Genomic DNA, 13,957 nt, shown 5'->3' with positions numbered 1-13,957 from the left:
TAACCCTTGCTATTAGGGAGGATAATGGTGGTAGAGTGCTTGAGCCCGAGTGGATTTAGCCAATCACATGTCTACACTAAGTTTAGAACCAATATGGTGAGCTCCTGAGAGAGTGAGAGTGGAAGAAGTGGGGATCTGAGTGCCTATGGAGAGGAAAACTGGGTCAGGCCAGAAATGGAGCAGGTCAGAGTTCCTATGCTGATCAATAATGGGGTCAGGCCCATGAATGGTCATTGTACTTCCCATCTGCTTGCAAACACATTTTTTGTTGTTATTATTCAGTTGTTTTAGTCATGTTTGACTCTTTGTAATCCAATTTGGGGTTTTCTTGGTAAAGTTACTAGAGTAGTATGCTATTTCCATATCCAGTTCATTTTATAGATGAGTAAACTGAGGCAAACAGAATTAAGTGACTTGCCCAGGGTCACACAGAAAGAAGGAGTCTTCCTGACTCCAGGTGCAGCACTGTATCCACTGTAGATGACTCAGAAGTCTATATTTAGCAGCTCGGTGGCACAGTGGATTGAGCATTGGACTTAGAATCACAAATATGATATAAATATAATATAAAGCCCTTAGTTCAAATATAAATATTGTATATTATAACATATAAATGTAAGTATTAATATAAACATAAAATATAAATGATATTTAATAATAGATATATGCTTATAGATATATACATACATATCATATACATATACATCTTTCTTTGATGGATCCCTCTGTTCTTTCCCTATACTTAGCATGTAGAGCAGATATGGACTATTGCAAAAGCTTTCTAGGTGGCTTCCCTAACTCCAATCAATGCTAAACACACTTAATTACTAATCTTCCTATAACTTGGTCGTTCCCCTATTGCCTACTCAGATCAAGGAACAGAAACACCCCTAGGAGAAAGTCTGTCAACTTTCAACTGGAACCAGTTTCTTCCCTTCTTCTGCTCCACCTGCAGCCCAGAAACCTAAAGGCCAGAGCCCTGAGGCCCTCCCCCTTTAATCCAGGGGCTGAAGTATAAACATTCCTGGTGGCCCACATCAAAATGCCAACACTCCAGATCAAGGGTTTTTGGAATCTGTGAACTTGTGTGTATATACCTATATTTCTCTATATACATACTCTCTCTCTATGTATATATAGTGTAGGCCTCCATCAGTCGCAGACAACCATGGATCAGCGCCTTGAAGAGCCACAGGCCACAGTATGGCTGTGCAGTCTGATATGGGAGCTGCAGCTCCTGAGTGACTTATAACCAGTAACTGCGGCATCCCGTCTTATATCTACCCCATGAGGAGTAGGTGGAGTGTCCTCTCCAGGGCGCTGACCTGGGCAGATCAATTGGAAAATAAGCTGTTGCCCATGCAGCGGGTTTTCCCTCTCCGCGACATTGGTGGATCCAAAGGAGAGGCAGAGCCAATACAGTTTGGCACCAGTGCCACCACAGGAGTTGCCAGAGGTCTCTAATTGGATATGATCTTAGGATGCAAATGAGAGGAAGGGATTCATTATGGGCTGGTCTGCATGAGTATAGTGAGGAAATCACTGGATTTGAAGTCAGAAGACCTAGGTTTGAATTTGTAGTCTTCAACTTGTAATGAGGAGCTCAAACTTGACCCCTAAGACCTCTTTCCAACTTTAAATCCTATGATCTTATGAACTCCAAATTTGTAAGCACAGTAAACCATGAAAATGGAGGCTAGTGGGCCAGGTAATGAAGGTCTTTAAATGCCAAATGGGGGGGCAGCTAGGTGGCGCAATGGATAAGGCACTAGCCTTGGATTCAGGAGGACCTGAGTTCAAACCCAGCCTCAGACACTTACTAGCTGTGTGACCCTGGGCAAGTCACTTAAACCCCATTGCCCTGCAAAAAAAAAAAATGCCAAATGGAAGAGTTTATATATACTCATAACATGAATCCCATTCCATATCTGTATAGCATAGAGCACCTTCACATTCATTATTTAGTTTGGTCTTCAGAAATACCCTGTGGGAGTAAGCGGGACAAAGATTATTTCCCCCTTTAAACATAAGAAAACAGACTGACTTAGCCAGAGTTACACATAGCTGCTTCCCATCAGCCAACCTTGCTCCTAAGAACATTTTATCAAATCCTTTATGGAGTAAGAAGTGCTTAGGACAGGGCCTGGCACATTTTTGTTGTGTTGTTATTTCAGCCATGTCCAACTCTTTGTGACCCCTTTTGGGGTTTTCTTGGCAAAGATACTGCAGTGGTTTGCCAACTTTCCAACTCTTTTTCCAGATGAGGAGACTGAGGCAAACAAGGTTAAATGACTTGTCCTGGATCACACAGCTAGTTAATGTCTGAGGCTGGATTTGAACTCAGGAAATTGTCTACTGACTCCAGTTCCCACACTCTATCCATCACACCACCTAGCTGTGTATAGAGAAAGAAAACACTAACTGGGGTCAGAGCACATGGATTCATTTCCTGCCAGTGACAGACACAAGTCATTTAGCTTCTGAGACTTGATTTCTTCCTTTGTAAAATTAGGATGTTGGACTGGATGGCTTCTGAGGTCTTTTCCAACTGTAGCTGTGTGTGTGTGTGTGTGTGTGTGTGTGTGTGTGTGTGTGTATACACTCATACACATCACTCATAAATCTTCTCTGAAGAAAGGAAGTCTAGTTCTTAACAATGTCTGATGATTTCATATAAACAGAATTATTACCTGGGGTAGAATCAGGGCAGATTCCCTTAGTGGTTCTCCAGGTCCTGAGAGCATGTCTACAAACATGGGAGCTGAGGATACCCCTAACACTGTACTTATTCACTCTCCTCCTTTTCCCCCCAGGGCTACTTTTCCTGGATGTTCAACAGCATACGAATGAAGTAAGTGTCTCTGCATCCTGAGCTCTGGGTGAAGGCAGTGTGGCATGGGGGAAGAGGGATGTGGGCACGGGTATCTTGGAGTCAGCTCATGAGAGATGATTGTTAAATATATAGCATAAGCACTTATACTTTGGAAATTAGCAAGCACTGCTAATCAGGGTTTGGTATATTCTGATTGTTAAATATATACCTTGAGCACTTATACTTTGGAAATCAGCAAACACTACTAATCAGGATGCAATTTATTGTTCTGTTAATTGTTTAGACATAAGAAAGTGATAGAGAAAAGACTAATAATGCAAATTAAGCTTAGAAGTATATTATAGTTGTTAAACATTTCCCGGCGTACTCTTGATTCAAAGCCCCTAATCCTGGACCATCTCGGTGGAGTTCCCTACTTGTAGCTTGTGTTCAAACCCTGAATTATGGAGTCTTCTCTACTTTGGGCATGACTGAGCAGGAAATAATCTTATCTGCTCTATCCCATTCTTCATTCAGCTGACCCTCAGAAATAATAGTTTCTTCTCCCATCCTATATAGGCTGTTAGCCTTAGCCAACTTCAATACCATCATCAAAAGGAATTTCAACTGTGTCCATCCCCTTCCAGTTCTGAAGACTTGGGGAAGGAAGTGATGGGAAAAGAAACATATGATGCCTGTCTGATAACTTGTTAGAAAGATTGTCATTGTGGAAGAAGAAATAGGCTTGGTCAGCTTGGCCCTAGAGGGCAAAACTAGACCTACTAAATGGAAGTTACAGAAAGACCGATTCTAATTTGATCTAAGAAAAGGCTTCCTACCAACTTGAGCTTTCTTGAGGTAGCAGGGTTCTCAAAGAGGATGATCACTCGCTAGGGATGTTGAAGTGATTCACAGCTAAAAGCCCACCTTCAATACCAGTGCCCCTCCTCTGTGGATTATCTCCCATTTCTGCTCTATCTAGCTTGTTTGTGCAATTATTGTATGTCACCTCCCCTATTAAACTGTGAGATCCTTGAGAGCAGGGGCTGTCTTTTGCCTTTCTTTGTAACCCCAGTGATTAGATACAGTGCCTGGCACATAGTGGTTAAAAGCAGGTACTTAATAACCATTTATTGACTGACCAATTCATCCTCAGATAGATAGGTTACACTAGATACCCTCTGAACCCCCTTCCAGCTGTGTTTTTTTCATGTCTCTCACCCTCTGATAGCCCTTAGTGAGAGAACTTCTGAATTTTCCCTCATTTTCACTATCCTAATTTTTCATTATTCTCAACTCCAGCCAAAAAGAGCCAGGCACTACTATCTATACCTGCCAACGCGCACACACATATACATATATGTACACACCATAGTACATTGCAAAAAAGCACTAGAATGGGAGCCTAGTGACCTGGGTTCTTATTTCTGCCACTGAGACACCTTGGGCAAATCATTATTCTCATTTATAAAATGAACTGGATTTCTGAGACTCTTTTCTAGCTCTGAAATTCTTTGCTTTTCTAAGGTCTGGGTCTTTGTACATTGTCAAAATTTTAACTAACTGAGTCTAATCTGTGGACTTTTGAATGGCTGGCTATCTGACTGCTATTAATTTCCTAAGCCAGTCTGTTAGGGCCCTTTAAAATTTTCCACACTGTTCCTCCCAAATTGATAAGCAAACAGCTCTTAATTAAATAATCAAAGCAGGGTTTATTTATAAAAATAAATGTAAGAGATAAGGGTAAAGAAATGCAAATTTAGGGGCAGCTAGGTGGCACAGTGGATGGAGCACCAGCCCTGGATTCAGGAGGACCTGAGTTCAAATCCGGCCTCAGAAACTTGACACTTACTAGCTGTGTGACCCTGGGCAAGTCACTTAACCCCCATTGCCCTGCCAAAAAAAAAAAAAGAAAAGAAATACAAATTTATACAACCTGACTGCTTTTAATATAATAAGGACCTTTGCCACTTCTTGCCTGGGGGTATGCTGGCTGCTGCCCCTGAGGCCTAAAGCCACTCCTTGCTTGGACTAGTTCCTCTTCAGTACCCTCCAACTTTCTCACTGCTTACACTTCCTCCTTCATTCATGTCTTTTACTACCTTCCCTCACTCTCACTCTTCCTCTAACTCTTTTTCTCCTTCACTCCAGCCCTGGTCTTGCTTTCACTGCTCTGCTCCTCTCTTCTAACTCCAAGCCCCTTTCACTTTGTTGACCCCCCTGAAAAGCCCCTTAGCGTCCTCCTTCCTCTGGCATCTCTCTACCTTCTCACTAGCTCTTTCTCCATCCCCTCACTGCAAAAAGCCCCCTGCTTCACTCTGTCATGGGGCCCAGCGTACCCCAGAAGTTCTCTGGGGTACATCAAGGAATCTTTTCCTTGAGAAACTAAACCAGAGGACAGATACACGCCTAGAGAGATAAGTGGAACCAGATCAGATTGAGCTAGTTTCTGGACTTCCACCCTTCATTCTGATCTCCCTAACACCTGGGGAGATAACTTTGGGTGTGGCTGCATCCTGAAGAGAGAGATGGCTTGAGAGATCCATAGCCACCACTCACCCAATTCCTCTAGCCACCACCAGTGGGGGATGGTCCTCCCTCACTAAAGGAACTTTCCACAGGCAGATGGTCCACCCCCATCAGCCCCCTATAAAAGTACCTGCCAGTCTCCTGCACGAGGAGATTGGTACCTCAGAGCCACATGCTTTGTTCCATACCTATCTCCCTATGAGAAGTCCAAGGATTTCTTTCATGGTTTCCCTTCCCCACCCTCTTCCCTTCCCTTGCCCCTAAATAAACTACCATCTTATTCTAACTGCTTTTGTGCGCAAGATGGTGTAATTCTTTAAAGAGGAATTCCTAAGAACCCCTACCCCTAACCCAAACCCGTACCCCATTTTCCCCCATAACAGCTCTTTAACTTCTCTCTTCTCACTACCATAGTGACCCCTCTTTCTCTACTGTCGCAATGACCCCCCAAGTGCTTCTTCTCTCACTGACCTCCCAGCATCTCTTTTTATTAGCTTCCTCTCTCATGTGAAACTCGGGCTGGCCGCCCTAGGGCCAGCCGAGCCCCATGCTGCACACCCCCGAAGCTGAGGGCTGGGCGAAGCAAACCCCAGCATCTCTCACAGCTTAGCCCAGCTCAGAGGCCCCCCACAGCTGAAACTGACAGGGAGGGGCAGCTCTGCTCTGGGAGCCTGAGGCTAATTTTAATGCCTACAACATGCACACCTCCTTCTTGGACTGTCTCCTTTCAAACCTTCAATCTGTGTTATTCCGCTCCTTCAAAACCCAACTCAAAACATTCTTTCTCCCAAATGTCCTTTAAATGACCTCCACCTCCCAAACTCTCCATTGTGTCAGACTTCCACAGCAAACACACTGAGCATATTTGTTTACCCTTCTTGTTTTTCTTTGCAGGTGCTTTTATGGTGTTTTTATTAGTGTTTACCTAGACATCAGATTTTCAATATCTCAAGGACAGAGGCTATGTCTTCTCTTTCTTTTATATATCCTCACAGTGAGCATTTCCCAATTACTGGATAACTGATAAGTCTACCCTTGCCAGAAAGCTTCCCTTAAAACACAACATGATTTCTATGAGTCTTTGCTATCTGGACTGTTGAGATAAGGATGTGGGTCAGAGCCAGAGTCCTCTTCATGTTTTCCTCTCTTGATCCCAAAGATACTCTCTTTGCCATGGGCACTCGTGTTTGTCTGCCTTGGGAGAATGGCTTGGGATCACACCAAAATATGAAAATGGTAGTTTTAGGACAAATAAAAGGAAGTATGAAGAATGACTATAAGGTGATTGGGAATATAATGCATGTTGCTTTGGGAAATCAAATCTCCTTGTCTTGTGTCACAGAACATGCTTCTTTATGTAATATGTTGTAAACATATGGTACCAGTTTACCACGAGAAGGAAACAGGCTGCAAACAGTTCCAGGATTTCGTGGTTGATAGACAATGAATGGCCAATACAACATGAACAACAGTGAAGAAGGCCCTGGATTAAGGTGTTGACATTATGTGCTTAATAAATATTTGGTAATATTGATCAAACACATGTTCAGTTTGAGAGGACAGAGACATTCTATTGAGGTATAGGGCTGGCTTTCTGCTTAGGTAGCCTCCAGATGCTGACATCATTACATGAACTGGCATTTGGGGGTTACCTAAGCAGATCAGTATAGCTCCCATACCCATTTGGGGTGTCATTTATCTTCCCTGGGTCTTTTCCCCCCAAGTTCTTGGTTTGTAAAGGCTTTCCTGTTTATACTAATGATGACCCGTATATAACCGATTATCCCATTATCACTACTCTGATGAAACTGCGATCTCTTGAAGATCACCATTAACATCCTAATGACAAGATCCTGGTCTCTTTTCTCAGTCCCCATCCACAACTTTTCTATAGCATTGAGTATTGATACTTGATTCAAATAATGTTGGTTTTTCATGGAAACATTCTTATCCATTCTTCCAACTCCCCTGTGGCTTATAACAAATATGGTTAAATAAACTGGGATGTTCTTGGAAATCCTTGGTATTTTAGAACTCAGGTACCAAGATGTTGCCCATCCTTCCTTTTTTATATCATTTCTTTTCATTAATTGCTTACTATGTGCAAAGTACTGTGAATGGCAGCCTCCTTTGGATTTTTAAAGTTCTTTTTAAAATAATGAACTTAATAAACATAAACGTTTTTCAATATTTCCTCCATATATAAAGCAGAACAAAAAATAAGATTGTATATGAAACAATGAGTTTCTATTAAATTTAACATGATAATACTAACATTTCCCTGCTTATCTGTATCACCATAAGTTGCACTGTTTTCTTTGTATTTTTAATATTTCATTGATGTTTCTTCTTGTCTTTTTTTGTGTCACAATAACTCCCCTACACACATCTCCAACCCCTCCCCCAATAAAATAACATTCTTCTAACCAATAGGAGAAGTCAAACAAAACAAGATTCACACACATTGGCTGTGTCTCAAAATTTACGTATCATTTTATAACTGTAGCAGATGTTTCATCAGCTGTCTTCTGGAGTCATAATTTTGGTCAAAGTCTTTCAAATTGTTTTCATTTCATTTACTGTAGTGATTGTTTAAATCATCCTTCTGGTTCTGTTCACTTTCCACCGGTCCTCCCAGGATTCTCTGACCCCACCTCTTTCATCATTTCTTTTCATGTATTACTATTCTATTATACCAATATACAAATTGTTTCTCGTTCTTAGGTACAACAAAAAGTGCTACTATAAATTTTTGTCCATATGTATCATTTCCTTTGATTTCTGTACATCCTTTTGTCCTCCTATGCATTTGCTTGTTCCTTTTCAGTCTTCTCTTTCCCTTTTCATAGGATCAGCAAAACTTTGTTCATGGCCCTTTTCTCCTTCCCATTCTCTCTGTTTCCTTCCCATTGCTATAACCCAAGGTCAGGAACTCATTAGCCAGCTGTCTTATAGATTATTGTAGTAACCTTCCAACCTCCAATTTCCTCTTCCTCCATTTCTTCATATACACCATTATTAGGTTAGTCTTGTTGCCCAGCTCTGATCAAATCACCATATCAGTCAGAAGCCTTAGTGGTTTTTTTGTCTACCAATACTTCAAGGATCTGAAATTTCACATGTGCATTCTCCCTCGACTAACAATATACAACCCATGTAAAATTATTAGACGGTCCTTGAGAATTGCAATGGTCAAAAGATCCATTGCCCTGTGGCCAACTTGCTTCTGAATGTCTTAGAACTTAACCAGGCTGGTCCTTAGGCAACAGATGATCAGTCACCAGCCCCAACCTCAGAGCCTTAGAGTACCCATAGTTGCTACCTTGCACAAAAAGACATCAGAATAGTATTTTAGTGGAGGGTTGCATTCCAAATAAAGTACAGGCTCTTTAGATTGGAAATAAAGATCTCCTGTAGCATGATTCAAGACTACTTTTCTATCACTACTCCCCTAAATAAACATTATATTCTAGCCAAATTGAATTCCAAACCCCAAGACTTCTTGACACTATGCTTTTTGTTCCCTATGTCCCATCCGACTACTAAAATCCCACCTATCTTTCAATCTTTTTGTGTGTGGGTGTGAGGCAATTGGGGTTAAGTGACTTGCCCAGGGTCACACAGATAGTAAGTGGTAAGTGTCTGAGGCAGGACTCGAACTCAGGTCTTCCTGACTCTAGGGCCGGTGCTCTATCTTTCAAAGACCTAGTTCACGTGGTACCTACTCCATGATTAAACAGAAGTGATCTTTTCTTCTTAAGTACTCTATTAGGACTTTTTATCTTTCTTGTGCACTAGCTGTTGCTGTTGTTCAGTCATTTCAGTGGTGTCCAACTCTTTGCGGCCCCATTTGGGTTTTTCTTGGCAAAGATACTGGAGTGGTTTGCCATTTCCTTCTCCAGCTCTGAGGCCAGCAGGGTTAAGTGACTTGCCCAGGGTCACACAGCTAGTGAATGTCAGGACAGATTTTAACTCAGGAAGATGAGTCTTCTTGACCCCAGGCCTGGCAATCAATCCACTGCACCATTTAGTTGCCCTTCTTGTGCATGGTATCACACTTTAATTTGTATTTTAATTATTTGCATATGTCTTGTCTCTACTATGAGTCCATTTTTGAGAAAAAGGTTCGTATCTAATTTTTAAAAATATTTTACTCAGGTAATATTTTTAAAGTACTTAGCACAGGGCCTGGCACATAGTAGGTACTTAATGTTTGTTTCTGAGTGTCTTTCATTTGTTTGTTTTTTGTGGGGCAGTGAGGGTTAAGTGACTTGCCCAGGGTCACACAGCTAATAAGTATCAAGTGTCTGAGGCCAGATTTGAACTCAGGTCCTCCTGGATCCAGTGCTGGTGGGTGCTTTATCCACTGCACCACCTAGCTGTCCCCCAGTGTCTTTCACATAACAAAAGCTAAATCAATGCTTATTTAATTGAAATTAGGTCAGGAATACATCTTGGGACCATATCAGTGTCATGGAAAACAGGTTCTATACTCTTCCCCTAAACCATTTCTTGGTACCTGAGGCAGAATCCAGCACTTAAAAGATCACTGGGCCCATCCCCATATAGATAGTTTCCATCATGTCTCAGTTAAAGTCCCTCTGTCTAGAAAAAGTCTTTCTTTCCTTCCTGAATTTTGGTGCCTTCCCTCTGAAACCACCCCCAATTTGTCCTGTGTTTATTTTGTTTGTACATTGTCACCTCCAGTAAAGAGAAAATTCCTTAGAGATCAGGGACTGATTTTTGCAATTTTTGAATTTCTTTGTATTCCCAGCAGACCAGAATAAGCTCTTTATTTAGGCTACATGACTGACGAAACTGACTAATCTTAATCCTTATACCCAAACCTACAAGAAAGAAGGCTCTACAGGAAACTTCCCTCACTGGGTTAGGGTTGGAAGTCATATTCCCATTGTCAACAGAACTATATCTGACACTATTCATTCCATCCCAATACTTCCCCCTCTCTTCACTAATAAGGTTCCCCATTCATAGACTTATAGAACCTAAAAATCTGAAGGGACTTTAGAGGTCATTTGGTCCAGCTATAAGTTTCTCCATTCATAGAATCACATGCCCAAGAATTCCATTGAATCCCTGCTTAAACACCTACAGCAATAAAGGGAGCTCGTTATTTCATGGGGCAGCCCATTCTGTTTTAGGATAGCACCAGTTGTGATCAGCCTGGGCGGAGCCAAGATGGTGGAGAGAAGCCAGGAAGTGGGTGAGCTCTCTCGAGTTTCCCTCAAAAAGATTAAATCAAGTCTCTAAACAGATTCTGGAACTATAGAACCTACAAAAAGACAGAGAGACACAATCTTCTAATTTGAGATAATTTAGAAGACTTCAGGAAAGGCCTCTCTCATTTGAGTGAAAATCGAGGGCAGCACAGCACAACTCGGAGCAGCACAGCTCAGCTCAGTGCACCACAGAGGGTGTCTGGGCAAGTCAGCAGGAAGCTCCTGGCCACAACATAAATAAGTCACTGAGGCCCCTTGGTCCTGGCTCAGAAGGCTGGTGGCACAACAGGCCATTTGTGAGACCTACCAGCTGTGACTGAGAGGGCAAACTGCCAGCTAGAGAACCACTCACAGGACAGGCACAACTTGGCTCAAGCCATCCCAGCAGAGGGAGCAAGTCTAGGGCAGTGAGGAATCCAAAAGCCACAGAGGCTTCAGAGCAAAAATCCAGTGACCAGGCTCCTATTCCCCAGCACAGGAAGCTTGCAACAGTGGCCCCTGTGCCCCAAGAGCAGACCTCAACTTTATAAGTGTAAAAATAGACTACAATATGAGTAAAAAACAAAAAAGTATCCTTACCATTGATAGCTTCTATCAGGGAAGACCAAAACACAAACTCGAGGACAATATTGTCAAAATGCCTACGTGTGAAACCTCAAGTGGGAAGATGATCTGGTCTCAAGACCAAAAAGTCACTTTGAGGGGGCAGCTAGGTGGTGCAGTGGATAAAGCATTAGCCCTGGATTCAAGAGGACCTGAGTTCAAATCCAGCCTTAGACACTTGCTAGTTGTGTGATTCAGAGCAAGTCACTTAACCCTCATTGCCCCTGCAAAAAAAAATAGTCACTTTGGAAGAAGGCTTTTAAAAATCAAATAAGAGCTTTCCTGTTGGTGCAAGATGGTGGTGCAGATCTCCAAGAAGAGGAAGTTTGTTGCTGATGATATCTTTAAAGCTGAATGAGTTTCTCACCAGGGAGCTGGCTGAGGAAGGCTATTCTGGGGTGGAGGTGTGAGTTACCCCAACCAGGATGGAAATCATCATCTTGGCTACCAGGACTCAGAATGTCCTTGGCGAGAAGAGTCGCCGGATTCGTGAACTGACAGCTGTAGTGCAGAAGAGGTTTGGCTTCCCCAAAGGCAGTGTAGAGCTGTATGCCGAGAAGGTGGTCACCAGAGGTCTCTGTGCTATTGCTCAGGCTGAGTCCCTCCATTACAAGCTCCTGGGAGGCCTTGCTGTGTGTAGAGCCTGCTATGGCGTCCTCTGCTTCATTATGGAGAGTGGAGCAAAAGGATGTGAGGTGGTGGTGTCTGGTAAACTCAGAGGCCAGAGGGCCAAGTCCATGAAGTTTGTGGATGGTCTGATGATCCACAGTGGAGACCCCATCAACTACTACATCGACAACAGCTGTGTGCCATGTCCTCCTCAGACAGGGCGTATTGGGAATTAAAGTCAAAATCGTGTTGCCCTGGGACCCAAGTGGCAAGATTGGCCCCAAGAAGCCCCTGCCTGACCATGTGAGCATCATAGAGCCCAAGGATGAGATTCTTCCTACCACCCCCATCTCAGAGCAGAAGAGTGGGAAGGCAGAGCAACCTGCTATGCCCCAGCCAGTGCCCACTGCATAACAGGACTCTGTGACATCTGGAATGGTGTGCCCAAAGCTCTTCTGTAAAGATCTTTAATAAAATGTTTTTCAAAAAAAAATCAAATGAGAGAGGTAGAAGAAAAATAGGAAAAGAAATTAGAGAGATGAGAGTTATACTGGAAAAAGAAACACAAAAACTTACTGAAGAAAACAATTCCTTAAAAAAATACAATTAGCCAAATGGGGAAAAAATGACTATATGGAAAAGCAAAAGCTTACTGAGGAAAATAATGCCTTAAAAATTAAAATTGGGCAGATGGAAGCTAATGACCCCATGAGACAACAAGAATCCATCAAGCAGAATCAAAAGACTGAAAAAAATAGAAGAAAATGTGAAATACCTCACTGGAAAGACAACTGACCTGGAAAATAGATCCAGGAGAGATAATCTAAGAATTATTGGACTACCTGAAAACCATGATCAAGAAAATAATCTAGACACCATATTCCAGGAAATTATCAAGGAGAACTGCCCTGATATTGTAGAATTAGAGGATAAAAATCATCCTTAAAAGAATTCACTGATCATCTCCTGAAAGATACCCCAAAAGGAAAACTCCAAGGAATACTGTAGCCAAATTCCAGAATTATCAGGTGAAGGAGAAAATACTACAAGCAGGCAGAAAGAAACAGTTTAAATATCATGGAGCCACAGTCAGGATTCCACAGGACCTTGGCAGGATTGGAAGTCTTGGAATATGATATTCTGGAAGGCAAAGGAGCTTGGATGGCAACCAAAAATCAACTACCCAGCAAAATTGAGCATTATCTTTCAGGGGAAAAGATGGACATTCAATGAAATAAGGGACTTCCAAGGTTTCCTGAAGAAAAGACCAGAAGTGAACAGAAAATTTGATCTTCAAATATAAGACTCAAGAGAAGTATAAAAAGGTAAAACAGGGGAAAAGTTATGCAATAAGGTTAATCTGTTTACATCCCTATGAGGGAAAATAATACTTTTAACTCTTGAGATCTGTATCTCTATTAGGGTGTAGTTACCAAATAGACTTTGATGTGATGATATAAAGAAACTTAGGGGCAGCTAAGTGGTGCAGTGGATAGAGTACTGGCCCTGGATTCAGGAAGACCTGAGTTCAAATCCAGCCTCAGAAACTTGACACTTACTAGCTGTGTGACCCTGGGCAAGTCATTTAACCCCAATTGCCTTACCCCCCCCAAAAAAAAAAAGAAAGAAAGAAACTTAAGGGGCAGAATAAAAGGAGAATGGGGGAGAAGAGGGAAGGGGAGGTGGAATGGTTTTAATTACATCATATGAAGAGGCACAAAAAAAAACTATTACAATAGAGGGAAAGAAGGGAGGGGTGAGCATTGTTTCAACCTTACTCTCATAAGATTTGGTTCAAAGAGGAAATAACATATACACCAATTTGGATAAAGAAACTTAGTTTAGTCTTTAAGGAAGTAAAAGGGTAAGGGGAAAAGGGTGGTACTGATAGAAGGGAGGGCAGAAGCAGGGGAAGAAAGGGGAAAGAAAAGGAATGGCAGGGGCGGCTAGGTGGCGCAGTGGATAAAGCACCGGCCCTGGATTCAGGAGTACCTGAGTTCAAATCCGGCCTCAGACACTTGACACTTACTAGCTGTGTGACCCTGGGCAAGTCACTTAACCCCCATTGCCCCACAAAAAAAAAAAGAAAAAAAAAGAAAAGGAATGGCAGCTGATAAAAGGGAGGGCAGATTGTGGGAGGCAGGGGTCAGAAGGAAAACACTGG

General features: G+C 42.2%; 1 protein-coding gene and 1 pseudogene across 8 annotated transcripts in view; both read left to right on the top strand.

Annotated features, from left to right (window-relative positions):
- Nucleotides 1–13,957, top strand: part of TMEM63C (transmembrane protein 63C) — a 220,666-nt gene that overhangs the window by 150,725 nt on the left and 55,984 nt on the right. For all 8 annotated transcript variants that reach the window (XR_006354828.1, XM_043984288.1, XM_043984290.1 and 5 more), the window contains one exon: nucleotides 2,814–2,851. Coding sequence is in view for 7 of the 8 variants with exons in the window: in XM_043984288.1 (XP_043840223.1) it covers nucleotides 2,814–2,851 (38 nt within the window). In the remaining variant the exon portion in view is untranslated. The remainder of the gene's footprint in view (nucleotides 1–2,813; nucleotides 2,852–13,957) is intronic.
- LOC122741151 lies at nucleotides 11,480–12,286 on the top strand (annotated as a pseudogene).

This window comes from Dromiciops gliroides, chromosome 2 (genome assembly GCF_019393635.1).
Source record: "Dromiciops gliroides isolate mDroGli1 chromosome 2, mDroGli1.pri, whole genome shotgun sequence".
Classification (NCBI taxonomy): Eukaryota; Metazoa; Chordata; class Mammalia; order Microbiotheria; family Microbiotheriidae; genus Dromiciops; species Dromiciops gliroides.
This window is presented reverse-complemented; position numbering and strand designations above follow the sequence as displayed.